General features: G+C 50.2%; 1 protein-coding gene across 1 annotated transcript in view; it reads left to right on the plus strand.

The window, feature by feature from the left end:
* Positions 1–25,967, plus strand: part of TNRC18 (trinucleotide repeat containing 18) — a gene marked incomplete at its 3' end in the record, with an annotated part of 51,934 nt that extends 25,967 nt beyond the window's left edge. The window contains exons 10-28 of the mRNA XM_080617725.1: positions 543–718; positions 1,454–1,590; positions 2,024–2,152; positions 3,991–4,165; positions 5,224–5,587; positions 7,975–8,268; positions 14,962–15,201; positions 17,513–17,955; positions 18,754–18,918; positions 19,752–19,893; positions 20,336–20,453; positions 20,735–20,810; positions 21,092–21,200; positions 21,891–22,007; positions 22,135–22,299; positions 22,826–24,120; positions 24,459–24,695; positions 25,179–25,253; positions 25,761–25,967. Of these exons, the coding sequence (XP_080473851.1) occupies positions 543–718; positions 1,454–1,590; positions 2,024–2,152; positions 3,991–4,165; positions 5,224–5,587; positions 7,975–8,268; positions 14,962–15,201; positions 17,513–17,955; positions 18,754–18,918; positions 19,752–19,893; positions 20,336–20,453; positions 20,735–20,810; positions 21,092–21,200; positions 21,891–22,007; positions 22,135–22,299; positions 22,826–24,120; positions 24,459–24,695; positions 25,179–25,253; positions 25,761–25,967 (4,664 nt within the window). The remainder of the gene's footprint in view (positions 1–542; positions 719–1,453; positions 1,591–2,023; positions 2,153–3,990; positions 4,166–5,223; positions 5,588–7,974; positions 8,269–14,961; positions 15,202–17,512; positions 17,956–18,753; positions 18,919–19,751; positions 19,894–20,335; positions 20,454–20,734; positions 20,811–21,091; positions 21,201–21,890; positions 22,008–22,134; positions 22,300–22,825; positions 24,121–24,458; positions 24,696–25,178; positions 25,254–25,760) is intronic.
* Between the last annotated feature and the right edge of the window lie 266 nt (positions 25,968–26,233).

A 26,233-nucleotide genomic window follows, 5' to 3' on the forward strand; every position in this document is an offset into this window, starting at 1 on the left:
CTACAACTTCAACCAGGCAGCAAGGAGAGCATTACTCCGAGTTGCAGGAGCGGCTGGTACTTTGGATGGGGATGGAGCAAGGTTGTTGTTGCAGTAGGCTGAGCTACGTGTGGCTTTTGTACTGCTCTCCCCTTCCAAAGGCCCTCGCCATGTCTAGACAGTTTGTGGTATGCGTAGCGGAAACGGAGCCCCACTTGCTGAGAGCTGCCAGGGTAACACCCTTCTGGCAGGCACTGAGTCTACAGTCTGTTGGGGTTTGGCACTAGAGGCCCCGGTAGCTCCTGATGATGTTTTCCAAGAGCTTGGCAGGTCCTGAAAAGAATCTCACCTTCCAGTAACTTCCTGAGGTGAGACGTGATGGGAACTGCCAGTTGTACCATGGTTGGGCACAACAGGAGATCTCGAATAGGAGCCAGGGGTGGCTGGGAGGCTCCTTGGGCTGCCATGGTCCTGAAAGGGACATCATCTTCTCCTTGTGTCTCCTGGAGGGGAGCAGTCTTGGAATGTGAATCTCTATAGCTTTATTTCTCTGTCCTTCCCAGCAGGTCCAGAGAGTTTCCCTGTGCGGCCAACGCTGGAGAGTTTGCTGGCTGCCAGCACCCACATGCTCATGGAAGTACTTTCCACCCCCTTTATGGAAAGTCTGAAAACCATCCGGCTGCCTCGAGAGCTGAATCCCAACAAAAAGTACAGCTGGATGCAGAAGAAAGACGAACCCGTAAGTAGCTCTTGAGTGTGGCTGAGCCTGAAAAGCCACAGTGCATCCACTCACCACAGCTTGCTCTTCCAGCCCTGGATTGCCACCGGGTTTGTGCTGCCCTCCTGCATTCCCAGAGTGAGCTGGTGCTTCCCTCACTCTTGTTTGTAGCTGCCCAGGGAGTCTCTGTGGTGTGATTTAGCTTCTCCCTTGTTTTTGAATCAACAGCATTGAATTCAGCAGAACCCTGGGCAGCCCTAGAAGTGGTGTTTGTAATACAGAGCCAGCAAGAACTTGTCTGTTAATGCTTTGGTGGTGGTGGGGATAAATAAAGATAGTGGCAGGAAGGTTTTTCCTTGGTTTTTTTCTTTGCTGACTCTTCCCCATGGGAGAGGCTGACAGATTCCTTTGTACCCAGCAAGTAAGTGCTCCAAGACAGGGAATATTTTGATCCGTCTTGTTAAATACGGAAAAACAGTTCTATGGGTGTATTTTGCCCTGCAGGTTCTTTCCCAGTGTTGCTGTCCCTCAGAGCTGACACTCTCCCTTGCATAAGCCACCGAACATCTTCGCCTGGCTGTTTTTGCTTGGGTACCACTCTAGGGCTGTGCTTGTGGGCAAAGATGCTCTGCTCCACTGTTAAGCGTGGATGGCTGCAGATCTTGGCCACTGCAAGAGCACCCCAGTGTGCACCACCCCAGTCTGAGGGCCTGAGCATCTCCTGACCTTCTCACTCCCTCGTGCTCTCCACCTTAGATGTACTCCATCAAATCAGCCATCGAGAACATGGATGCGATGGAGCTGGACTACAGGATGAGGCTGGCGGAGCTGCAGCGGCGCTACAAGGAGAAGCAGCGGGAGCTGGTGAAGCTGCAGCGCCGCAGGGACTCCGAGTAAGTCGCAGGCTGCTTCCTCGGTCCGGGATTGAGACCAGCCCTCCATTCCCTCCCTGTCTCCTCTCCTCCTGGTACGGCCCGCCAGAGCTTTGCACTGCACACTCCTAGGCTATGTGACACGACAACCTGAGCACTGGTGAATGCAGCTGGGAGACCGTGGTAGAGACAAACCTTGGCTTCAGCAGCTCAGTTTAGCAGTTTGGTGACAGGAGAAGGTTCTGGGTTGGCTCCTGTTCTTGCTTGCTTTCTTTCAGTTTTTTTCCCCCTTTTTTTTGAATTCTTTTTTGATTTACTTCCTTTATTTTTTCTTTCTTTCCTTCCTCTTTTTGCTTTTTGGTTACAAAATTTGACTTTGCTTTTTGTTTTCTTTGCCTTTTTGGTTTTTTTTTTGTTGCCTTGGTTAACAGTGAAGCGTGTGGTTTTTTTAAAGGGAAAAGCATGACGAGAAAAGTAGAAGCTTGGCAAGAAGAGGCCCTGGAAGGCCCAGGAAGAGGAAACTTGGATCAAGCGCTCTGTCACCCATTAAGGAGAGAGGGAAGAGTGACAGCAAGAGTGGAAAGTAAGGCTGGAATATGGGGAAGACGGGAAAATGGCAGGGTCGCTGCGCCAGGGTCTGACTTGGGGACAGCATCTTGGATGCAGCAGGGGCTCGCTGTGGCATTGCAGTGACAGGCTGGTCTCTAGCAGCAGCAGTGTTGTGGAAGCGTGTGTATTTAACGTTGAGTGTGTCCTTCCAATGGGAATAGGGTGCCAACGTCCTCTCACTCTGCTGGTAGAGCGTGTGTCTATGGTGTTGGGTGCAAGTAGGACAGGCTGAGTTGAGCGCTGAGGTGATGCGGAGCTGCCGGCTGGGCAGGGAGCTGTAGGTGAGCTTTTGGTGTTGGGGTGCGTGTCCTGATGTGTTCTCAGGAGAGCAGATGGTGCAAGCGGGTGCTGTAGAGCTGATGGCAGGGGTGTTGGTGCCACGACCTGGAAGGACAGGGCTAACGTGCATTGTAGGGCCTTTCTGCGGTGTTTCTGCTGTCTTCATCTCTGTCCCCTTAATCAGTGGGAGTTGGTTTCGCCTGATTTCTCTGTTTCAAGGGTCTGGATCAGTCTTTCTTCTGCTTTTTCTTTTACAAGTCCAGCTGCTCTTGTTTGGATGCCTGAATCTCACCACTGTTGGCCATCTAACCATCCGTGTATGGCCCAGTCTCTCCCAATGGGAAGGCACCTCCAAGCTGCTATGTATTTTTGCAGATCAGGTTCAGGTGCCCAGCTCCCACTGACCTTGTGCTGCTTACAACCTGTCCTCTTGGTGGCTCTGTGTTCGGCTCTTGGTGTTTGGGTGGCTGGACAGGCTGGAGGCATCCGGAGGTGGCTGGAGTTGCGCGTGTGTGCATGCATGGTGGCGTTGCGTGTGCATGAAATCAGAGGAATGCTTCATCAGCTTGATGTGGGAGATGGAGGTAGATCCTCAGCCAGTGTTCAGGGCCTGAAGTGTTGGTTGAGCTGTCTGTGGAGGTCAGCAGAGAAGGATGCAGGGGAGGGGAAGATGCCTGGAAGCTGAGGAGGCTGCCCTGTGTTTAGTGGCTTTGTGGTGGTGGTATGACCAAGGTCAGGAGGTTTAGCGTGAAGGAGGTGGCATATGAGAGCTTTTAATGGAAGTGTGGTAGAAGTCTTGAGGTTTTGACTGATGATGATCCATCAGATAGTTACTGGAGACAGTTTGGGAGCAGTGAAAGATGTGCTTCTAGTCTCACCTACTTTATTTCTTTTTTTATTATTATTATTCTTTATTTACCCTCTCCTTTCCCCCCTAAATCCTGTAGCAAGACTGAAGACATAGCTCACAAATGCCTCTCACGTGGAGGTAAATTGCCTGTCCTTGAAGCGAGCCAGTCCCTGCAGTGTCCTCATTCCTCTGTCTCACCCTGTGTGGCAGTTCCTTACCACCTCCTTGCTCATACCCAAGCAATCAGAGCAAGTGTGTGGGCAGTGAGGCACCTCCCTGGGCCTTGGGAATCTTTCTGCATCTACAGAGTCCATGAAAGTAGAGGTGGAAAAGACCTACAGGGCCAGCTTAGCTGTGTGTCCTCCCCTCTGCTGCTCTGTGCCAAATCAGGCAGCGTCTGGTGGCTGTTACTCAAGACACCAAGTAGTTCCTTTCAGAGACCACCCTGCAGGTCTCTGATTCCAGGCACCCTCATCTATGCTGGTGGCCAGGAGTGTGCAAGAAGGGCTCCTTGGCTCTCGTCTTTGGTGGAAAACCTTGTCCAAACTGCTGTCACTTCACAGTAGACTCTCACTGAGGATCCCCACTGTCCTCCAAGGCACTTAACCTCACTTTTGAGCTTGGTGGGGATCACAGGGAGGAAAGCCCCCCCCACCTTGACCCATCCTCTGCTTGGCTTGCAGACTGAGCAAGTCCTTGTTGCTCTCCGAAGACTCTGAGACTGGTGAGGGCATGAAGAAGAGGCACAAAGGGGCCCTCCCGGAGGAGGACGAGGATGTGGAGAGCGGCAGTGGCAAGATGAAAGGGAGGAACCAGAGCTGGGAAGAGCACGATGCGGCTCCCAGCTTCTCAAATGAGGTCAGTGCCCTCATGGGGAACGTGGAGCCACAGGCCAAAGGATCTCATTGCTGCTTTGCTGGTGTTGGCTTGCACTGGATAACTCCTCCTGATCTCAGAGCATCTGCTCTCAGTTCACACGGGTTCAGAAGCTCTTCATGAGTGGACTGTGAAGTGGAGGGCTGTTGGCAAAGGCTAATGTTGGCTTATGGAGGTCGGGCCTCTTTGGTAGGCAGCAGGGGCAAACACCTTCAAGCCAGCCAGAGCACTGAAGTGTTGCACTAGCTCTGAATTCAGAGCAGTGCTTGTCTTACCCCTTTGCCTATTGAGGCAGTGGAGGAGAATGAACTTGCTGAAGCAAGGAAGGAATGGGAGCTTTAGCTGCTATTTCAAACACAGGGTTTTCTTCTGCTCCTGGTGAGGCAATGAGATATTTACTGGAGCTTTAAGCTGCTGCTGAAATCCACAGTGCACACAGGCAAAGTACTGAGTTACAGCTGCTGTTATCTAGCTGTGGCACATGTAAAGTGTGTTTATTTTCTTCAAGAAGCAAGAAAGTACTGAAAATGGTGTAAGCACTGGCTGTAATGCAGTGGTGCTGATGCTCTTGCTGAGAGGTTTTTGGGTCGTCTTGGCATCCCAGCCTCTGGGGCTGGTTGATTATGTGGAAATCCATATTTATTTGGCTGGTGTTTTGGGTAAAGAAGATTTTTAATCCTTGTGATTTAGAGAAAAGCTTGTAAAACCAGTCCAAACGTCACCTAAACCCCAGAAGCTGTTAAGCAAAAAGAACTCCAGAATACAGTGTTCTATGGACATACTTCTTTTGGAAGAAAACGCAGGTTTTCAAAGTTAATCTTGTGGTTTTGCAGTGCTTGATAAGGGTAAAGCTGTGCTGTTTGCTGACATCTTCCTCCTTAGCACCGTGGTGGGTTACGGCAACTGGGGCTTAAGATTATCATTTGAGCCCTTCCTACCTTTAGTGCATTGGAGGCTGTTACGAGGGCTAGAAAAACCCCTCAGGTCTGCCATGATAGCTGCTCTGTATTCACCTGTGTCTCTTCCTTTCGCCTCGGCAGTTAAAGCTCAAAAAGAAGAAGGTGCCATCAGATCAGGAGCAGCTGGCCAGCAAGCTTGACAAGGCTCTGTCCCTCACCAAACAAGACAAGCTCAAATCCCCCTTCAAGTTTGCTGACAGTTCTGGGGGCAAGTCCAAAACTAGTGGAGGTGGCAGCAGGTACCTGCCACCCCACGAGGCTCTGCCGAGCAAGGAGGAGAAGAAGAGCCTGGCCAAGAACCTGGGCCTGTCGTTGAAAAGCACCAAGGAAGGTAAAACCAAAGTGGCTGCCAAAATGAAGAAGATGGAGGTGGGGTTAAAAGTCAAAAATCAGCTCAAGGTTTCCCATTCACCAGCGATATCTGAAGTTAGCAGCTACTCCTATAGTAAGTAACCCCTCTTTTATCTCTTTTTACAGTGTTATCTTTTGTGGGGGCTTGTGGGTGTTTCTGGCCTCTTGGAAGAGGTCTGGTTTTGCTCATGGGTGAAAAGTGACCTCCTTCATGGCTAATCAATGCTGCTGCATCTTTGGGGTCAACATGAGTTCTCCACCCATCTTGTTGTCCAAGAGGTAGCCAGGATCAGTGCATCTTTTCCATGTTGTTCTGATCATCAATGGGGAAAAATGCTTTAAACTAAAAGGTTGACCCATGTTCTTGCTTTCAGTGGAAGCAGACACTCTCCTTCTGCCTGTCAGATGAGTACTCATAGCCTCTCCTCCAGGAGGTGGTTAGCAGCTCAGTTTCCAAGTCTTTTGTTGAGCTGGGTGGGATTTGCTTTAGGATTATGCTGTTGAGTCAGTTGGAGAAGGGGGCACTGATGTTTGTGAACATCTTCCTGCCCTTAAGAGCTGTGGCTTGTTTCCTGGCTGACTGTGTGCAGCATTCCCATCTGTCTCATTAGTATCCATTTCACCCCGGCATTGTGTGTACTGATGGCCATTTCTGAACCCACAGTGCACCTGAGCAGAGGTTCCTGCAGCTGAGCGCAGCTGGGGACCCCTGTTGGAGAAGGGAAAATCTGAACTGCAGATAGTGTTGGGAAGATTAAAGTGGAGGTAAAGAGTCTTCAACAATTCAAGCAGACAGTAGGGCAGAGAGGGTCTTGGAGTTTGTGGTTTGAGGTCTGGTTGTGTATTTATCTTAGCTCACTTGTCCTTTCCTCTGCTTGCAGCTATTTAAGTCCCATGTTAAAACCCTTACAGGGTGTTTGTACACATAACAAATACATCTCAGTGCAACACCAGTTTAGAAAAGGTGATGAGCCAATGGTTGTCCAAGGGGACAAATGTTTGGCGTGAAATGAGCCACTTACATGGCAAAATAGGAGCCAGTGGACTTGAACACAGCCTTTGGCAGATTGTGCTGTACACACCACCCAATACTTCTATTGTTGAATGAGCTTCACTCCCAAGGACAGACACTAAACTGGGAGCTCTGGAGCTAATGGGGAGGGGAGGCATGGGCCTGTCATTGGGTCACTCAAGCGTGATGGATGTGGGGAGGCAGGTCGAGCATATGGCACTACTTCCCATGACTGGTGGGCTGCTCTTGTGGAGGAGGAGAAACGGGACTGATGCCAAGTCCTTCTGCCTCTTAACCTCCTGGTTTTCTAGCTGGAGTCCTGAAAACCTTGGGCAGCGATCCAGAGGGCGAGCTGAGCATCCTGTTCCCATAGATTTAACAGGAGTGAAGCCCAGAATGACTTGCATATTTGGGCTTTGGGCTTCCTAAACTAGTTATCCCTTGTTTCTTCTCCACAACCAGCGCGATGGATGTGGGGACTGATACCCAACCTGATGCTGGAGAGCTTCTGCTGCTGCTCACAGGCTGGAATGATCCCCACTGCCTCCCTGTAACATTGTGAAGCCAATGGTGCGTTCACAAGAGGGGAGGTGACAATTCATACCTGCTTTTAGTGCTTCCAGGGGTACCGTATGCTTTCTGTACCACCTTCAGATGCCAAAAGGGGACCACTGGATATCTTCTCAGCGCCTGTGGGGCTTGACAGCATTGTAGAGCCATGGTTCACAGACTGGGGAGCAGCTTGGTCCCTGCTCTGCTTTAGTGCAGTTGATATTGCTGCGGTGTCTGAGGTGCTGCGTTTAGAGGTAGGCATTTGGAGTCAGATGTGTTGCCTGCTTGGCTTGCTTTGGCTGCCCATGTTGAAAAGCCACTGGGAGAGGGGGTTCACGTAGAGAAGGAGATGTAGGTCAGTGTTGAACATAACCAGGTTGATGGCCTGGTTGTTGGCATTGCTGTGCATTCCATGGACATCCTCGTAGCAGAAGTGCTCAAGGACTTGGAAGTGTTCAAGGCCAGATTGGATGGGGCTTGGAGCAACCTGCTCTAGTGGAAGGTGTCCCTGCCCATGGCAGGGGATTGGAACTGATGGAGCTTTAAGGTCCCTCCCAACCCAAACCATTCTGTGATTCCATGAAATGTCCACCTCAGTTTTCTCCTCCTGAAAACACTCCTTGCATCTTGTCTTAAGGAGGCGTTTGGCATAGGTGGAGAGTGTCTGTTCCTGACCGAAAGAAGGAAACATGTAACGCTGTGTGTATTCATCTGCGTTCTGAGCCATAGCGTTGTGATGGAGCAACCTGGTATTCATCTGCATTCGGAGCCATAGGGTTGTGATGGAGCGACCCGGCAGGGCTGGAAGATGGTGGCACGAGGTCCTTCCTTCAGCCACCTCCATCTTCGCCCCTCTCCACACACCACAACACCCCCCGTTCCCTGAGGTAACGCTCTCCCGCCTGCTTTGACCACAGATACAGACTCGGAGGAGGAGGAGGACGGATCCCTGAGGGACGAGTGGCCAGCGCAGCCCCCGTCCGCCCCCAAGCCGCGGCCGTCCAGTCTCTACAGCACGGCAGCCAGGAAGGGCGGCCGGGCGGCCGGCGGCCCCAAGGCAGCCCCCCGCAGCACGGCGGCCGGGCGGCCGCTCAAGCCGAAGGCGACGGCGGCGGCGGCCGCGGGCAGGAAGCAGCCCTTTTGCCTGCTGCTGCGGGAGGCCGAGGCGGGATCTTCCTTCAGCGACTCCTCGGAGGACTCGTTCGATCAAGGTTATTAGTTTATAGCAACCCCACACGCACCCCTCTGCCATGGCTGTGTGGGAGCGGGCGGGGGGCCGGGGTCAGCCATTTTGATGGTCAGAGCCAGGGCGGCCATCTTTGTTGTTGGCAGCGTAGCCTGCTGTATCAGCCCCACGTTTCTCTGGTAGCCTTTTTGTACCTTTATCGTTGTGATATTAAGACTGGCTGGCTCTTTTAGAGCTTTTATAGCAACTGGGGTTTAGTGTCCACCTCTCCTTGCTTTCCTGTTCCCTTCCTCCCTTCAGTTTTCCCCTCACTTTCTTCCTTGCTGCCACCACCACCATTTATATTATTATTATTATTATTATTATTATTACTATTATTTCTTATTATTTTCTGTTGGCATGAGCAGTTTGGAAGGAGCTTTTTTATTTTTTAATCATTTTCCTTTTTTTTTTTTTTTCCTTGTTGTTTTTCCTTTCTTCTTTTTTCCTCTGTTTTTTTTAATCCTGGGATACTGTTGTGTGGCTTGTGTGACTCGATGTTTGTACTTGCGATTTGGTTATACCGAGCTTTTATTAAACAGACCGAGTTCATTTTTAACTAAACCTGTGTACCTTGTCTCTCTTGCTGTGTCTCTTATCAGGCCGATTAGGTTGCCGCTTCACTTCATCCTGCTCTGCATCCCCCTCCTGCTCCCACTCCCCATGAGTAGAACTGGAATTAACCTAGTCTGGGGTACTCTCTATTATTCAAATATCCCTGCTGCCTTTGTCCACGTAAAGCCTAGGCCTTCCCCACCCCCATCCCCTTTTATTTAATACATATTTTGTTCGGTTTCGGTGGTTTTCTTTCGTTTTCAGTTTGTTTTCTCTGTCGATAGACTCTCGAAGCAGGCAGATAAAACGTAGATGCGCTTGGTCCTTGTTTCTGCTGTGATTGTAAGGTCCCCATTATTGAACAGCCAAAAATCACCCTTTTTAACTATAAAAACTGTTTTTGTGTCTCTTTTTGGGTGGCGATTGTTTTATTCCACATAACCCACGGTGTCCAAGGATGTGGCAATTACTGCGTTGAAGTTGACTCCGCAGTTTTCCCTCCTTCACCCTCATCCCCTGTTCTTTCCACGCAGCTTTCTCCTGTCAGCTTGTCATTAGGACTTCAGTGGGAAAAGGGATTACTCGAGCCTTTCCCTCCGGAGACACAAGGGGTTTCTGTTCTAGAGTGCACTCATTAAATAATAATCATGGGGAAAGGTCATTTTAATGAGCCCTCAGCTCCTGAAAGAAGCAGCGCATTGGGGCTGAATGCTAAGCGAGAGCATCCCCAGTTGTTATCATCCAAGCTACAGAACGCAGCAAAAACCTTTTAGTGTTTCACATTGAAAAGGGCCTGGAGAGTTTGGCTTTTGTTTTGTGGTTTTGCCTTAGTTTTTTTGGATGTTGATTTCCTCCATGCACCTCTTTGCTTTTTCTCCCCTCCAAACCCAACCTCCAAAGAGAGGTAATTGAAGCTATTAAAGGCAGCAGAAAGATGCTGATTTGGTTGGATGTGGCTTTGGGCTGGACCCACCAATGCATTTCAAAGAAAACCCCCCAAAAAAAAGAGTTAATACATGTTTAAAGAGAAAATTCATTCTTTAAAGCCAGACAGTTCTGGGGATAGGGGATTTTATGTAAAGATGAGACTGCCACATTTCCATTAAGAGTCTGCGTTAACTTCCATTCTTCCCTTCCCTGTTCCTTCCTGCATCTTCCCTGTGTTTATTTTGCTGCTGTTGGAAATTTTGAGGATATCAATCCCTTTTAGTTGCTAAGTTCTGGAGGGTTTCTTGGGTTTGCTTCTTGGTTTTGCTCCAGGTAAGCAGATAGGTCACTTGGCCCTAATTGGCTCTGTCTTACAAGTAACCTGTCTGCTTTAAAGAGGAATAATCCCAGTTTTATGGGATTATCTAGGGAGGGGAGGGGAATATGGGAGGAGGTTGGGCAATCTGGAACAAATGGGGAAACGCATTGTAAATTCCTCTGGGGTGTCCTTTAATGGTGGGGAAACCAAAGATGCAAAACCCCCTGGGGTGGGAGGTGGGCACGGAGGGGGAGGTGGGGAGGGGTTATTTGCTACAGTTTTTTTTCCTGCAAATGCTTTTATTTTCGTTATTTTTCCAAAGCATTTACTTAAAGGGATATTTGGGTAATAGGGTTTCTAATGGCTTTCCCTGATACTAAACCGATTAATAACCTCAGCTTTTCTAGAAGTGCTCACTTTCTCCTTGCAGCTGCTTGACCAACCCTTTCACCCCTGCCCCTATCCATGATGCTTTGAATGTCTGTGTCGGTCTCTTGCATTTGCTCTCACGCTGCACTAAAGAAGCAAAGTGGTTGGCTGGTTGTAGGGCAGACACTTCTCAGCGAGGGTCACTAGCCATGAACCTGAACCTTGACCATTGTTATGTAGGTAGGCAAAATAACTTTTCTTTATGTCATCTGTCAGCCTCAGACGTTTCGCTGTTACCTCCATGAATAATGACACGTAGCTCTTTGCATCCTCTTGGTTATTTTAATGATGATTGCTGTCCACTTTTGACTTTCCTCTGTCCATGAAGAGACTCGCATGGAAGATTTGCTTGGGTGCATGTGTTTGAGGACTCCAGAAATACTTTACTGTTGCCAGGCCTTCTTTTGGAAAACCCCTTAACACCCAGCGAAGGGAAGGGTTTGCAGACGGGGCCAAGATGAGAAGCCACAGCACTGCCTGCAAAGGCTCTACCACCGTCCTTAGAGGTTTCAGGGCCATGATGCAGACTCTCCTAGGACCAGGGTAATTGGCTGGCCATGGCCCTGCCAATATCTATGTCAGAGGTAGGAGTAGCTGCAGGAAGAGGTGTTTTCATCTGGTTTGAGATAGACAGCACTGCTTTCTTACAGACTAAACACCACGTTGCCGTTCTGGTAAGAGGCAAAGCTTGTGTTTTTTTGTCTAGTAACCTTGGAGAGGAAACTGCTAATAGGGACTAAAGCCACAGGGGACTTTTGCAAACCATCAGGATAAGTAATACCTTGAGCTTTCTGAGACCAAAGATCCTCCTCCTCCATACTCTGTTTTCCATAAGAAATTAGTACCTCCTTCCCCGCTCTCCTTCCCTGACTGGGAGGATGGTTTAACCCCAATGAAAAAAACCCCAAACAGACCAAGGAGGGTTCAGTGTTTCCCTGCACAGTCATTCCCATGTGATAGATTTAATGGTTTTAATTTTGTGAGTATTTCTGGAGTCAGCAGCACAGCACATCTGGGGGAAAAAACCGTGTTTTCAATGATGGGAATTGGCTTGTTTGAAAAAGAAGAAAAATCAAGGCACAATCTGCAATTGGACACTCAAAAATCAATAACCTCCAGAATCTGGACAGATCACACAAATCAGATGTCAATGACCCAATAGCTGTCTAAAGTCTGCCTGTACTTAGCCTGCTTTGTATGCTGTAGGCCTGCTTGCTGTTATGAGAAAACCGTGCTGTTTTCTTTTCAATGTGAAATGACTCTTTTTAAGTGTGTGATTTTTTCCTTCCCCCCTTCCCAAGCTTTTCCTGTCCACATCCCCCTCAACCTTGTTACATCAGCCTTTAAAACCCAAATTGCTTAACCAGTTTCTGTTCACCATTAACAGATCTTCATTTACTGCTCTCCTACAGTAAAAGACAGTTAAAAGCCATGAGAAAGATTTTAGTTGGGTTTGGGTTTTAGTTTAGTGCAGGTAAAAATAAGCTTAGAAAAGTCTTCTTTAGGTCCAGTTTATCAGTAGCATTTAAACCTGAAGTGATTGTAGAGTTGTATGTACACGTGTGGTTGCATGTGGATATATACACACATATACATGCTCTTAAAAATGGCAATTAGAAAAGATACTTACGGCTTTGGGTATTATTTTCCTTACCCTCATTCAGTGTTAACAGAATTACCATAGAAGGGAAAAAAATGATGGTTTTAATGTCTTTCTTCTCCATCGTTAACTAAAAATCACCTTTTCGGGAGTAAAAAATGGAGGCTTCAGTTGCATTAAGGCATCTGTGCATACTTCATTTTAAGCCCACATATAGTTTGGGTACAGTAGGGGTAGAGCTGCTTTGCATTAAATACAGGCATCATGAGTCTCTCCAAAAAGCCATAGAGCCCCAGTGACTTATTTGCCACCATAACTATAAATGTAGGGATTTAGTTTAGAATCGTGTGGGTTTGGAGCAGAGCCCCAGATACGTTCTTTCTGTCCCATTTGTTAGTTTTTGTCCCTTGGAAAACGGAGAGGAAGAGGAGCAGGGATTGTGCTGTGCATGTAGAGTGGAGTCAGCAAGATGTGCCCTCGCCATGAGAGGTGGAGGAGGATGGATCTGTGCCGCGAACGTGTTAAAACGTGTTTATTTTCAGGCTGAAAATTGTATTTCATGCAGCTAAAAATACAAGTGTTGCAGGGAAAATGCTGACAAGAGACTATATCTTCAGTTGTCTTTCCGTAGCGTGACTTTGAAAGAGGTTAGAATAACTGCCAGGTGTGTTACTGTGTCGTACGTTTTCCGTGGCATGAGTAATGGCTGCTCTCATCCTGCCTTTTAAATCTGTTTTACCTTGCTGCATTTGAAATACTGTAGCTGCTGGGCACCTTTATGCCCTCACATGTGCAGCATCTTCGGGTGCTGAAGGAGTGGTGAGCTGAGCCAAGGGGGATTCGCATGGGACAGGTCATGGAGGGATTGCTCTGCTGAATTGCCTTGGTTTTAACCTGTTTCCCTCCCCAGTTTCTCAGTGAGCCGCTCTCAGCTCATCCCACTCATTAGTTCTGTCATGTGAGCTTGATTTTTCCATTCTTTTTCCCGGTTTTCCCAGCCAAATGGGATGTGTGGAGGGGGTCTCATTCCCCCCTGGTGGGGCATTGAACTCGGGCACTGGGTTTGCTGCTTTTCAGGCAGGTGCTTTTCACATCTCGAAATAGCTGAGTTCATCTGGATTTGCTTTCTTTTTGGCAAAACGTGGGGAACCAGCAGTTTTTTGCCCCTTTCCTGGTAGGGGAAGGAATCTGATCCTAATTTGCTGCAGAGTTTTTATGTTTTCCATGTGGGTTTTATGCAAAGAGTGAGCAGGGCTGTGGATTTCATGGTGTTTCCTGCAGGACTGTAGGTTTAGTAGCATTTTATATCACAGGGAGCCAGCCTGAGCCATTGAAATGTGGAAGGGCTTTTGATGCAGTTAAAAATTAGTATTCTTGTGACTATTTGATGTGTGCCATGGAGAGAAGCTCTCCTTGTTAAGGAAAAATAACATATATCTATATAGCTGGCCATTACCTCAGCTGATAAAATGCAAGGATGAGTACGCTGGTTTCTGATTTTCCTCTTATTTCTATTGTCACGGAGGAATAATGCAAAGTGGAAAACTGACACTTGGTGTTATTGGTTTGGGTTGTTTTAAACAGCCAAGTGTTGAGGACGTTTTTATCTATCCCAGAGGGCATACGTGAAAAGAAAAGGATTTTCATGTTCATTCCAGCTCATTTTGAAGGGATCTGGTTTCTCATTTGGCTCGTGTTCAGAGGGAGGGGAGCTGGTGAGTGGGCTCAGGCTGGGGAAGAGCAGGGCTCCTGCTAGTGGTGGGAATTCTGCAGCAGCCTCCGTGATCCTACTTAAGCCCTCAATTTCGAGAGAAATGAAATCCCTTTTCCAGGCCCACTTTCTGCAGTTAAAATCTATTCCATCGAGATTTATGTGCTCATATATGTGTGTGTATATGTATGCGTGTGGTGTACGTGCGCTCAGCAGCACGAGCTGGGTGAGATGCTGTTAAAATTAATTGCCTTTGAGCTGATGACAGGCTCCTGGGAAGTGCTGTAGGAAGGGAGAGGTGCCACTCTCAGAGCATCTACCCTCAAAATACCTGCTGTATATACACCGTAAAGGAAAACCCCAGCCCACTGCTCTCTGCAGGCGTCAGCCGAGGCTGATTTCTTTGCCAGCACTAGATTGTGGCTGTGGGCAGCTCTTCCTGCCTGTGCTGAGCTGGGCTTCCCCAGCCTGAGCTGTAGAGAGGGATATGAAAGGCACGGAGAGTTTTGAGGCAGAGTGTTTAAACACTCCTCCAACGCTACCTACACTTTCCCCCTTCTCCCTTATGCATTCCAAATCCATTGCTTTCAAGTTATTTCCCTCCTCCTTTGCATTTTTTCCTCCTGCCCCTTCTCCTCTCTCTGTCCTCCTTGCTGTGGCGCAGGCTGATCTCTGGTATTCCCCTTCCATGCTGATCTCTGGTTCTGATTACACTAATGGCTTTTGTTATGGAGGAAGAGGTGGTGGGTGGGAGGGGAATCCCACAGCTCCGGGGTTGGGATTTTTCAAAGGAATTAAGCTTTTAATTCCTCCTGAAAGCTGCAGGGAAGGAGTGCATGGCATCCTTTTCAAATCCCTGCCAACACCCTACTCTTCCCTCCCTCATCTTGAATGGGTCCTCCCTGCTGTACCCTGTATTGCTGTGTCCTTCAAGGGTGGTGGTAGGCAGGGTGATACTGGCTGTATGGCTGCAAACACACGTGTGTGTGTGGCCATCATCTTCTGGCTCAGCTTGTGGGGGGCTCAGTGCTACTTAGGTGAGCACAGAGCAGCAGGAGAGTTACACTTTGGGGTTGAAATGTGACTGATGCACAGCTCCGTTAGGTTTGTAATGGGCTTCCTCTTTTCTGCATGCTAGATTCTAGCTCAGAGGAGGACGAAGAGGAGGATGAAGAGGAAGAGGAGGAAGCAGAGGACTATGGGACAGACGGCACCGACAGGCTTTCATCGCCTGCCCTTGATGAGAGCGGTCTGGGCCTTCTAGCAAGGTTTGCTGCCAGTGCCATGCCCAGCCCCATCGTTCCCCCTCCACTCTCCATCATCCAGCTGGAGGCCAAGCAGAAGGCAAAGAAGAAGGAGGAGCGGCAGAGCCTGATGGGTGAGTTGTGTGGGTAGGGTTAGTGCCATGGGGGCCAAGGTGGAAGGTTCAGGAGGTCCCGGCTGTGCTGCAAGTGAGCAGGTTGTTAGCCAGACACTGTCTTACCCTTTCTTTGCTTCTGGCTGCTTGGTCCTGATGCTGAAGGAAAGGGGAATTGCCTGGCAAGAAAACAAGAACCACTCAAGGGTATGGCAGGTTTAGCAGCTGCAGTCATGGCTTCCCTAGGGGCTTTGTCAAAGTTTCCTCTTGTCCTACCTGGCAATCCTTAACAGGCTGCAAAGGCAAGCGATGGGATACTGTGTCCCCTTGGACAGAGTGCTGAAGGCAGTGAAGAGCTGTTGCGTTTTAGGGAAGGAAGCATGTGCTAAATGCAGCTGATCTTAAACACCCAAGAAAAGCAGAGACACCCAAGCAGAAGAAAAACCCTTTCAACCAGCCCATCCCATCAGCTTCCCCATAGAAATCAGCCAGTGAGACTTGAAACAAGCATTCCTTCCTCTGGCTCCTGTGTTTCTGTCCTTGTCTCGGTTTCAGTGTCTAACATGTAATTGGGAGTTTCATTTCTTCCCCTCCCCGTGCTCTGCTGCACAAGTGCCTGCTGGTAACATCGTTCCTGGTCAAACACATCTATATGGGCTCCATTTATAAATTCTCTATTAATATTTATTAAGTGATAATGGAATTTATAGCATGCTTCAGAATGGAAAATGATGTCTTCCTTGGGAGCCTGGCTTGTTTTAACACTGTTTCCGTGCTATATTAGGCTTTTGCCAGCTTGTTCCAACAGCCTCTGTTAAGAATTTATTGTCTTGTAATCTGCCCTTCTTGAAACTGGAAGCATCTAGAAATTGCCTCATGCTGTAGTGAGGGGAGAGGAGGAGTGTTGTAATTTCCAGTGGGTTTTTCATTTTGAGCCTTGCCAGCTTTGGTTTTGACAGGCTTGCTCTTTCCCTGCTCGTGCTGGGGCTGTCTCAGGGGAAGAGGTTTGGGTAGGAGATGAGAGCAGGTTCCTGCACTGAATTTCCCTGGGAAGGTGAGCGTAGTAGAGAGAGAAGGACTGAGAGGAGATGCTTTCCGTGCCTCTGCCTCCTGTATCTTCATTTTCTCACGTGAATGTTCAGTTCCTTGTGTTCTTTTCTCCACTGTCCTGCGCACAGTGGTTATCACAGCAGGGGCTGTTCACCGCTGAGCTTGAGGAGAGTTTGTGTCAACCTCCCTGGCATGAAGCAAGGCCTCATTTCAGACCTGGCTGGCTTGAAGGCACGATCATGCAGATGTATGTGCAGAGAGGGCAGGCTGGAGGAGGATACAAGAGAGACCTTTATGTAGAGGGAGAACCAGGTTCTACTGATGTTTGTACACACCTTCAGAGGTGCTGTGCCACCCCGTGAGTTCCAGTGTTCTGGAAAATAAATGGATCTGGAAAATCTGGGCTCTGTCTCTTGTTCCAGCATAGACTTAAGTGCATGACCTTGGGCAGGTTTCTTGGCTGTTCATATCTCTCTGATAACACAGTGCCTCTGCAGCCACAGAGCTTTACCTACCTCCTGCCCATGTTGCTGCATGTGGAGGTGCTGTTTCCATTTCCCTTTCGCTCCTGCAAACATACAGCCTTGTTCTCCTTTATCAGATTGTGGGGAACACGCTGAAGGTGGGGAACATTTTGGTGTTACTACAATAACTTCTGGCGTCTGGGAACTGCTGTGCCCGTGGTGCTGAGCAGAGGCCAGTGTGAGGGGGTTTCCATTTGCCACAGACAAAAGATCATTTGCCTCTCTTGACTTTAAGGCAATTACCCGAGCCAGTAAAAAGATTTGTGGTGTCTGTTGGCCAATGGGAAAAAATCAGCTTGAAATACAGGTTTATTTGATTTGTTAAAAGAGATTGTTCTCCTGCATCTAAGGTGAGACTGGAGAGGACTCCCACCAGGAGAGGAGGAAGGCTCAGCCTGTGGGGTTCGTGCTTGGCTTCATCTGAGCAACTCCTTTCGGTTGAGGGGCAAATGATAGAGTATCTTTTCTTTTAAGAGCTTCTCTGCAGGGTTTTGGTTATGGGAGAAGGGGACATCCTGAACCACACTGCCTGAGTGTGTGGGCTCTGGTCTGGGGCAAGGGAGACTTGAAACAGGGAAATCAGTGTTTCATGGGGCAGAAATGAACATCTGAAGGATGGAGGGGTTGGAAAAGGGAACAAGCAAGGGCTCTGTTAAGCAGGCACAGCATCTCCCATGGAGCCCAAAAGCTTCCAGCAGGATGTGGCCCCTCTTGGCTCAGACAGGGCTTTAACTGATGGTTAAATCTTTTGCTCCTAGGGACAGAGTTTGAATACACTGACTCTGAGAGTGAGATCAAGATCAGGAAGAAATCTCCTTCAGGACTGCTGAGGGGAAAGAAGGGGCCGCTGGAGGGAAGCAGCATCCCGCCAAGCCAGGCCCCCAGCAGCCTTGACTCTGGATCTGGGAGCACTGACAAGGCCAAGCTTGGGTCTGAGAAAGGCCGTAAGCTGAAGAAATTCAAGTCCCCCAAGGACCTGAGCTTTGAGTTTGGGCTGGAGGCCAGTGATGATGACCTGTGGAACCGGCGCCGGAGCGAGCGCATCTTCCTCCACGATGCCACCATGTCCTCGGCCATGCTGACCCCCGTGGCCCCTGCCAGCTCCACTCCTGTCTCCAAGCCTGGCCGCTGTGGTAAGGGGGCACCCATGAGCCCCAAAAAGGAGGGCAGCAAGGGGAAGGAAAGGAAGGAGCTAAGCAAGGTGAGGAGTGCTGTGGGATCCTGAGGGGGGCTGAGGGTGAGGGGGGGGTGATTAACTCTGCTAGGGCAGGGGAGGGTTGAGTCCTGTCTTGGTAGTTGCCCCAGTGCTGTTTGGCTGTCCCTTGTCACCCCTGCCAGCCCCATGTACACCCAGAGAAGCTGTCAGGCTTGGATTTGACTCACAAGTAGTAAAAGCCTGTTGTGTTTGAACATGTTGCTTGTATCAGCCTCCGTGTCCCAAATCCATCCTGTTTGGATTGGCCAGAGTGGACATGTGTGAAATCTCTTTTCCGCTCTGCGCAACCTTGCTTGCTGAGCTGTCCCCCCCACATTGGCCTTTAAGGCTGTTCACCTTTTACCTGGTGTCTTCTGAGGGCTGTCCTTGGCTGGTGGTGGCAGTGATCTCTGGGTTGCTGGCTCTTCATCTTGGCTGAAGATGCAGCTCCCTCTGCCTCAAGCTGAATTCATGGCAGCGTCATGGAGGATCACTGATTGTGAAGAGAGTTAGACAAGTTAGTTGTGACATGAGGCCAGCTGGGATCTTCTTGGAGCTCTTTGGGGGAAGGTTTGATGGGCAGGAATGGCTCTCCAGGGTGATGAAAAGCTCTTCCCAAAATGTGTGAAGCCTGAAAGCAGAGCTGGGAGATGTAGGATGTGGTACAGTCAGTAAACTTAACTGCTGGCTGAACGTTATCCTTCCTGTGCGCAGCCTACTTTGCTCCACCTTTCCCCTTGCCCTGGGCCCAGATCTTTACCAGTCCTCTCTTTACTGATGGGAGTGTTTTCTTCTTCTTTTTAGCAGCGGAAGAAGGGTAAAGAAGCACCCTGCTGCTCCTCTTCCTCGTCCATGTCTCCTCCTGGCATCCCTAGCTCCCCGTCTGATGTTCGTGTCAGCCTGGCGAGTGCCTTGGGCTCCACCAAGAAGAGCAAAGCCAAGGTGAAAGCCAAGGAGGTGAAAAAAGAGGTGAGGGGCTGGTTCTAGTCAGGAGGGTGGCTGGCAGGGTCCTGCTCTCTTCCTGGACCGTTGCAGTGTGAGGGAGGGGAAAGAGGCACGCAGGTATTGCTGGGTGTGTTACAGGCAAAATGCTGGCTTGAGAAGCCTAAAATCCAAGGAAGGCTTGGTCAGGTAGTACCTGCTGCTACCATCTGGTGTTCGTTTGCCTTCATCCCTCTAATTAAGGAACAAGAGGGTTTTCTCTAAGGCTGCCACGGGGTGGAGGGAGTTCTGTATAGCAAGAACCAAGGAGATGGTGATGGAGTTGCCTTGCTCAGCACCGAGCGAGCCAGGTCACATCTGGTTTCTGCTCCATTGCTGTGGCCTGTCTTCTCTCATAACACGCATTACTGCAGCTTCTCATTGTGAGTGTAATGTTTATGGTCTGGTGCAAGAGAGAAATGGATTGTGGGGCATTTAAGAAGAAATAAGATCAATGCCTGCTGCCTGTTCAGTGAAGTCAGTCTTGGGAACACTGTGCAGAGAGGTGGTGAAGGCAAAACAAAGCCACGGCTGTCTGCTCCACAGCATCTCTCCTAACCTCCAGGATGTGGTTGGAGATGTGAGATGGCTTTTGGTCAGCTGTCAGTGATGCTTGGGGATAAACCCAGAAAAACAGAGGCCTTTGTGCAACCAAAAAGCAAGTTTGGGTACACCCGCTTAACTCCGTGTGGTTAACATTGCTGAGGATGGAGACAGGTTTGTCCCAGTATCCTCAGGTTACTTGTTGTTGGAGGAAGGTGGGGTGGGATCAGACTGTTGCCTGTTGTCATCCAGCTGACGTGCTGCTTGCTCTCCTGCAGAACCGAGGGAAGGGAGGAGCTGTCAGCAAGCTCATGGAGAGCATGGCAGCAGAGGAGGATTTTGAACCCAACCAAGACAGCAGCTTCTCAGAGGATGAGAACATCCCACTGAGCATGCTGGTTGAGAGACCACCCACACCAGGTGAGGGGCTGGGGGCCTAATTGTGCAGGTAGAGGAGATGAGGAGCTTCCCAGAGGAGGGTTGTGCTGCTTTTACACATCCCTTACGCAAAGGCTTGATGAGTCCTCGGGGTGGAGATGCCACTTTTCCAGCCAATTTGGCCTGCCAGGAACAAGCTTTACCAGAGTAGCCCACTGTGACATCTAGATGTGAAACCCAGTCTCTGAACTGCCCTATTTTCATTAACTGGTGTATTATTATTACTAAGGGGGGACTTTTTATAAGAGGGCAAAATTTGCTGCTGCCAAGAGGTAGGGAGAGAGAATGAGCCCTTTCTGCAGAGGGCTTCTGGTCTTTACCTAGGGGAGGGTAATGAGGAGAGTATGAGGTTTCCTTTTCCCCTTCCTGTTGCTTTTTCCTCTGTGATGCTCTCTAATCCCCATCTTGCTCCAACACCTCACAGCTCCCCGCTCCTGCATAATCGACAAGGATGAGCTGAAAGATGGTCTGCGTGTCCTCATCCCCATGGATGACAAGCTTCTCTATGCTGGACATGTAAAGACTGTGCATTCACCAGACATGTGAGTTGAGGGGCTGCTGTATCCACCTGGGTTCTGCCAGTAAATGGGGACATCACTGATCCAGGGATTAATCTGGGAGTTGTATAGAGCTGGCAGGGGAGAGACTGACAGAGCCTGCCAGGAAGGAAAGGAAAGCTCTCTAGTTTATCAGTGCTGAGAAAAGTCCAATTACCTCTCATTAAATGCTCTCAGTTAAACTGGTGGTGGGGCTCAGAGGAGATGGTAGCTGATCAGGGTGATGTCTTCCATGTGCAGTGTCTGACTGGGCCTTTGTGTTTCAGATACCGTGTGGTGGTGGAAGGCGAGAGGGGGAACCGTCCCCACATCTACTGCCTGGAGCAGCTCTTGCAGGAAGCGGTACGTGGGGCCAAAGGGGCTGTTGAGCCCTGGTTTGGGATGTAGGAGGCTTCCAGCTGGGGTTGCAGGGATACCTGGGTCCTGCCTCCATGGCCTTGGTGTGGGTCACTGCCAGCAAGGATAGTCTTCATGCTGTCCTATGAGCAGAAAGGAGGGCATTTCCCAGCAGCAAAACTGTCCCTTGCCTTCTCCAGAGCTGCTTTGCTGCATGCCGAGTGTGGTGGGATGGTGTGTGCTGGTGTCAGGCACGTCAGTAATTGCCTTCCTCTTACCCTGAGCAGATCATCGACGTGAAACCACCTTCAGTGCGGTTCCTGCCCGAGGGCACGAGGATTGCAGCCTACTGGAGCCAGCAGTACCGCTGCCTCTACCCAGGGACAGTTGTCCGAGGTAAGGCCACCCTGACTGCTCTGCCCTGTGAACCAGGGATGTCTCAGTCCTGTGTGTCCTGAGGGATGTCAGGCTTGTCCTGAGATCTGCTGTGAATGTCCTAGGCGTCAGAGAGTGGACCATTCCTCTCCACTGGGTCATGATGCTGGTTTAGTAACATCTTATTGTCCAGGAGGTGTGCTCTCATAGTTAGAAGTCTGAGCAATTAAAATACCAATATTCAACACACTTAGAGTCAGAATTAGCTTCAGGCACCAAAGATTTCTGAGGTTGTGGAGGTTTCTAAATCACCTGCACATTCATAGCTTTGCCTCTGACACTCCCCCATCTGGCCCCACTAGAAAGTCAGTGAAGATCCCTCTACCATGGCCAGTCTTGTTTTTGTGCTCCTGATTGCACTATGTGTGTGTAAAGGAAGAATTGCAAGATACAAACCAGTGAAGCTGATGCCAGAAGAGATGGTGGGAGCACAGCTTATTTCTCTTGGAGAAAAGGGGCAAAGCAGCAGCTTGTGACTGCTAAGAGTAGTAGCAAAATGCTCTCCCTGCACAGCCTAGGAATGGTGGGGACAGGAAGCTTTGGAGCTGTTGCAGGATCTCTGTCTTCCCCTATGTCCACACTTCCCTGACAAGGAGTTTGTACTCTGATGTTCATTCCTAATCCCATCCTCTACTCTCCCCCAACCCACAGGAGCCCTGGATCTAGAGGAAGATGGTGATCTCATCACAGTAGAGTTTGATGATGGGGACACAGGACGTATCCCACTGTCTCACATTCGACTTCTCCCCCCTGACTACAAGATCCAGTGTGAGTCTTGCTGTTTAGTTTTTTGCATGACATTTCCCTCACTATGAAATACAGGGGAGTTTCAGGCACCTTCTTCTGAGATTCTGGGATGTCTGACTACATTTGACATCTCTCTGATCTATTCCAGGTGCCGAGCCTTCCCCAGCCCTTTTGGTGCCCAGCACCAAGCGCCGTAGCCGTAAATCCAGCAAAGACACTGGAGAAGGAAAAGAGGGAGCTACACTAGGATCAGAGGAGCCTGTGTCAAAGGGCAAAGGCCGAGGGAGAAAACCAAGCGTCAAGGCGAAAGCTGGTAGGTTGTTACCACTGCCAGACCTGGAGTTGAGATTCCTTGCACAGCTCCCCCAAAGTCAGAGCTGTTCTTGGGGCAAGAGTTGAAGGGGAATGGATGTACTGCTTTAGTGCTGAGCATCCGTGCATCAGCTTCCTCTGCTGTGGCTACAGTTTGCAGGAGGCTGGCTCAGAAGCTGGCCTGCACTGCGAGAGCCTTTTTCTGTTTGTCGAGGCTGCAGAGCCCGTCCCATTTTGAGCTGAGCATCTCAGCAGCCATCAATTGGGCCAAAGGTGCAGGAGATCTGCAGTTTGGTTCCCCTGCAGTCGAAGAAGCATCACTGGGCATTGTCTGTCAGCTGCTCACAGGTGCTGGCATCAGGTCAGGCTGCCTGGTAGGACCTGTGCTTCCTTGAGGATACCTGAGCGGTCAAGAGCAAGCCAGCCTTGGCCAGGGAGTGGTCAGCATTGGTGTCTGGTTATGTCTGAGCTAACAAAGCCCATCTGGATGGATACCACCATACCTTTGTGTTTCCTCCCCTCTGCAGAAGAGGCTGCCTTGCCAGAAGAGAAGGATCAGATTGAGTCTTCACCTGTGACCTCCTCAGTCCCGGAGAAGCCAGCCAGCTTGGGCAAGCCAAGCATGAAGGGGTCACGAAAATCACAACCTCTGCCAACTGGAGGTTCTCCTGCTCCCACAGAGGAAAAGAGGTCAAAAGCCAGCAAAATGAAGATCTCCACTAAGCTGCACAGCCCCCAACAACCCACTTACCAACCTGCTGTGTTTGGCAGCATCCTCAGCACAGAACCCTACAGCGACCTCCCCGGGACACTGGCTGCCTTCGGCTCCAGCGATGCTTCAACATCAAAAGCCAAGGCCAAGAAAGGGCGGCCCACAGAAGAGACACAGGAGTTTGGCACCATGGTCAAGGCTCAGAGGAAACATGAGAATGAAATCCTGATCAAACTGGACCATGAGGGTGTGATGTCTCCGAAGACAAAGAAGATGAAGGAGGCGATGAGGATGCTGGAGGACTCATCCCTGGCCAGTCGCAGGGATGGCAAGAGTCTGTTAGGGCTGGGCTATTCCCCTGCAGTGGGTGTGGAGGGCAAGCAGAAATCTTCTCGAGCCAAAGCAGCTGAGGGAGACCCTTCCCCTGGCAGCTTTGGAGGGAAGTTTGATGGCTCAGCAGAGAGCCTCACTGCTTCGAAGGACCAGGAGGAAAAAGCAGCAGCTCCAGCAGCCGTGGAGGAGTCTGAGAGCAACAGCAGCGACAGCAGCTCGGAGTCAGAGGGAGAAGAGGAGACTGAGAAGAACCGAGGGGAAGCCCAGGACAGCAGCTCAACCAGCTCGAGAGCATCCACACCCCTTTCCTCCTCCAACTCCTCCTCCTCTTCCTCTTCTAGCAGCAGCTCCTCTTCCTCCTCCTCCTCCTCCTCTTCTTCAGCCTCATCAACCTCTTCTTCATCAAGCTCCAGCTCTTCCTCCTCCTCCACTACAGATGAAGATTCCTCCTGTAGCTCTGACGACGAAGTAGCTGAAGCCCAGCCGAGTTCCTCGGTGCAGCAAACCCTCCCACCCAAGCAAACCAAGCAGGCAGGGAAATCCCGCGCATCCTCCCATCCGCAGAGCCAGAAGCAGCCAGCACAGCAGCCGGTGCAGCAGCCGGCACCGCAGCAGAGCGGCAACAAGAGCAGGCCCAAGAAGCGTGAGGGCATCCACCTGCCCACCACCAAGGAGCTTGCCAAGCGCCAGCGCCTGCCCTCCGTGGAGAACAGGCCCAAGATCGCTGCGTTCCTCCCTGCACGGCAGCTCTGGAAGTGGTTTGGGAAACCCACACAGGTAAATGGAGCTTCTCCTGCCACTCTGTAGTGCTTGGTGCTGGTGTTTGCATTGTGGTGCCTCTTACCTTGCCCTTTCCCTTCTCCTGGGGTGGTGAAGCTCTGCTGGCTGTGGGTTCCCCAGCTAAGGTGTCCTGTTTGCAAGGAGATTTGGGTTAGCCTTCACTGTGTCTGGGAGAACCATGGTGTGTCCCTCTGCCTGTTCTCCTGTGGGAATGCTTGAGAATGCTGTGGATCTGCCTTCAGCGAAGGGTGGGATGCAGGACAGGGCAAGCAGTGGTGGGTAAGGAAAACTAGGGTAATTCGTGGTCGCTCACCTGTGTGAATCTTTCTTGGCAGAGACGAGGAATGAAAGGGAAGGCCAGGAAGCTCTTCTACAAGGCCATTGTCCGGGGCAAGGAGATCATCCGCATTGGAGACTGTGCGGTGTTCCTCTCAGCCGGCCGCCCCAACCTACCCTACATCGGCCGGATCCAGAGCATGTGGGAGTCGTGGGGGAACAACATGGTGGTCCGAGTCAAGTGGTTCTATCACCCAGAAGAAACCAACCCTGGGAAGAAACTCAACGAAGGCAAGGTAGGCTGGTGTCCTCTGCTGAGAGCTCTGCAAAGCTGTTTGTTTCCTTTTGATTCCAAGGATGAGGAGACATCCATGGCCCAGTTACCGGTACCATAATGTTTCCTCACTGTTTCATGTTCTGGGGCCTGCCTGTGGTGTGGAAGAGCCTGATGTTTACCTCTTGAACAGGGGAAGGGTGGGTTTATCACACTAGGAAAAGACTTTTGTTGCAAATAAAGACTTGTGTTGATCCAGAAAGAGGAAAAGAGTGTCAGGAACCAGACTGAGTTCTTCTATAGTGTAAGAACTACTGGCCTGGTGCTCAGCAACAATCTTACACGCATGTAGTGTGATTTTCAGTAGGCTCTTAGTATTTGTTACCGGTAGCTGGGGACAGAGGTTGAGACTTTCAAGGTACCTGTGGTGGTTGGAGGTAATAGCATGGAAAACCAATTCACTCACCTGCTTTTCATGTCTGCTTTCTCCTCCTCGTGGACACAGCGCTGGGATCAGAAATCAGGCAGGAGTCTGTCCACAGCTTTGCAGGCATCCAACCAGAGGAAGGACTTTATGGAGGTTGGTGAGGTTGGGGGAGGCCTGGGCAGGGATGCTGGGGACTTAGTAACAAATGCCGCTGGGGAGGTGCCTCCTGAGGTTCTCTGCCTCTTTTTGCCTCGGCTGCTCAGCCCTCAGTGCCCAGGACTTTGGATGGGTGTTTTGGGAGGGTGGGATTAGCTGCAGGTGCTGGGTGTTGGGAGGAACAGGGGAGTGGTGTCCAGCTCCCATCTCTGAATTGAGGATGACAGACTCCTGGCTTCCATGTTCCCCTGTCAGTGGGATCTGAGTGGAAGCAAGGGCTCAGGTTTAGTTTGCTGGATGGATTGTGTCCACTTTGCCCATGCAGATTCCCAGTGTCACTCCCTGGGCTGGGAGTGGGGAGGAATGGGGAGTTCTGCTTGAGTAAGAGCACAATCCCCAACCATTTGTGATGGATGTTTTCCCTGCATGTTGAAGATGATGCTGTGAATGCTGTGAGATCTAATTCCTGCTTTTCTTTCCATCTGCCTCCTTCCTGCAACACAGCGAGCTCTCTACCAGTCCTCCCACGTGGATGAAAACGATGTCCAGACCATCTCACACAAGTGTCTTGTTGTTGGCCTGGATCAGTACGAGCAGATGCTAAAGACGAAGAAATACCAAGACAGTGAGGACCTCTACTACCTTGCAGGGACCTACGAGCCCACTACGGGCATGATCTTCAACACCGATGGGGTCCCTGTCATCTGCTGACCGCCCAGGGGACACGTGCCACCCCCTGGGAAGGGACAGGACAAACCTGAGGACGTGCCTGTTCAGACCACATGATTGTTTCTTTCAATGCTCATGAATTCTGTGTCACACTACGGACAGGAGAGCGCGAGAGACGTGAGGAGGAAGGAGAGGGCTGAAGGAAAGGGGTTGGGGAAGCAGTTTCAGGACTTGAGGAAGATGCTGTTGGGAGGTGGTGGTATTTGAACCCCCAGGCTCTTCTGGAAGTGGCTTTATGTAAGGTGACA

This window comes from Psittacula echo, assembly GCF_963264785.1.
Source record: "Psittacula echo genome assembly, chromosome: 5".
Taxonomy (NCBI): domain Eukaryota; kingdom Metazoa; phylum Chordata; class Aves; order Psittaciformes; family Psittacidae; genus Psittacula; species Psittacula echo.